The 1862-nt window shown below is 47.5% G+C and overlaps 1 protein-coding gene across 2 annotated transcripts in view; it reads left to right on the top strand.

Moving 5' to 3' along the window:
• Positions 1 to 1773, top strand: part of si:ch211-191a24.4 (MARVEL domain-containing protein 3) — a 9497-nt gene extending 7724 nt beyond the window's left edge. For both annotated transcript variants that reach the window (XM_014020435.1, XM_014020434.1), the window contains exons 3-4: positions 494 to 585; positions 867 to 1773. In XM_014020435.1, the coding sequence (XP_013875889.1) occupies positions 494 to 585; positions 867 to 1504 (730 nt within the window). In that variant the 3' untranslated portion in view covers positions 1505 to 1773. The remainder of the gene's footprint in view (positions 1 to 493; positions 586 to 866) is intronic.
• Positions 1774 to 1862: the final 89 nt, after the last annotated feature.

Raw genomic sequence — 1862 nt, forward strand, 5'->3', positions numbered from 1 at the left:
GTAGGTAAGTAAATAGGTAGTACAGTAGGTAGTAAGGTAGGTAAGTAAATAGGTAGTACAGTAGGTAGTTTGTAAGGTAGGTAAGTACAAAGATAAGTAGGTAAGTAAATAGGTAGTACAGTAGGTAGTAAGGTAGGTAAGTAAATAGGTAGTACAGTAGGTAGTTTGTAAGGTAGGTAAGTACAAAGATAGTAGGTATGTAAATAGGTAGTACAGTAGGTAGTAAGGTAGGTAAATAAATAGGTAGTAAAGTAGGTAGTGAGTAAGGTAGGTAAGTACAAAGATAAGTAGGTAAATAAATAGGTAGTAAAGTAGGTAGTTAGTAAGGTAGGTACTGTACGTACAAAGATAAGTAGGTAAGTATAACAATAAGTGGGTGAGTGGGTAAATGGCTAAGTAAATATGTAGGTAGTTAGTAATATATGAACTTAGTTTTGTCTGCAGGTACAAGTACTCTCAGGTAACTTCTGACCTGTAATATCCTGTATTTCAGCTCGTCCTCTCCACCCCCTTCCTACTCCAGAGACGCAGCCCCCCGTCCCCCAGGAGAGGACTCTAAATGTACCAACGTGTGCTCCAGGAGAGGTAGGCCTCAGTGTGTTCAGACCGGACCGACAGGTTTTCTGTTGACTCAGAACAGTTTAATAAACCATCACAGCTGTTTCCTGGAAGAAGGAAACAGGTCGGTTCTTCAAAAGTCGTGCAGAAAAATGTGACGATTAGAAATTCTCAGAACCTTTTTTGAAGGACAGTTTTCAGAAACACACGAGAAGACTGCATCTTCTTTGCATGATAGAGCTTTAACATGATTTGTGGTGGTTATAAAAAGCCTAAATGCTGTGATTACCCTCCACTCCTCCCGACAGGCATCGTGTTGATCTGCGCCGTCCTGACCAACGCCCTGGTCCTGATCTGCGTGGTGGCGGCTCAGATGGTGGTGTCGGGCCTGTCGGGTACCACCAGCTTCGACATCAACAGCAACTTCAACCTGGAGGGCACGCAGCTGCAGCAGGCGCGGGACCTGGACATGCAGTACAGCCAGATGAGGGCGCCGGGCGTCTACGGGGGCGTGGCCTGGAGCCTGGTCTTCGGCGTGGTCTCGCTGCTGTTCGTCGTGGCCGGGACCAAGCCCGCCCACCGGATGTCCCGGAGGCTGCTGGTGGGGCAGCTGGCGTTCCAGGCGGCGGGCGCCCCGGCCTACGTGGTGGCGGTGGGCCTCTACCTGCACTTCGTGACCACGGTCAACTCCACGGACGTGTGCAAGCGGCGCGCGGTCATCTACGCGGGCCGAGGCTACACCTGGATGAACTGCGACGTGAGCGGGGCCGACGCCGCCGTGGCCCTGTTCGGCCTCTTCACCGCCATCCTGTACGTGGCCGGCGCCGCGCTCACCTTCCAGACCATCAGAGGGGTGAGGCGCTACCTGCAGGAGAAGCAGAGGCAGGAGGAGGCCCGGGGCCAGGCCCAGAGAGGCCCGCAGAGGCCCGACACCACCTACCTGTGAGTCCTAAAACCTGGACCACGTGGGACTCGGACTCTGCGGTTTCCTTTTAAAAGTCAAAAACAAAATTTTTATCTTTAGTGGCTTCAAAACCTCAGAAATCTGCCTTTTTGTACAAATTTTTTTAAACATATTTCCTTCCAACTTTTTTTTTAATTTGCTGCCTTTTTTGATTTATTAAAACCAAAACTGAGATTCTTCTGTAAATAAACTGCTTTGAAACTTTAATGTTAATTATGAGCTCAGTAATTAAATCAAGTGATTTATTTTTATGTTTTTGTACTGGAATTTGTTTTTATGATGTATTTTTTTGAGCATCTATAATAATTCCTTCCAACTTTTTTTTTAATTTGCTGCCTTT

This window comes from Austrofundulus limnaeus, unplaced genomic scaffold, assembly GCF_001266775.1.
Source record: "Austrofundulus limnaeus strain Quisiro unplaced genomic scaffold, Austrofundulus_limnaeus-1.0 Scaffold252, whole genome shotgun sequence".
NCBI classification, from domain to species: domain Eukaryota; kingdom Metazoa; phylum Chordata; class Actinopteri; order Cyprinodontiformes; family Rivulidae; genus Austrofundulus; species Austrofundulus limnaeus.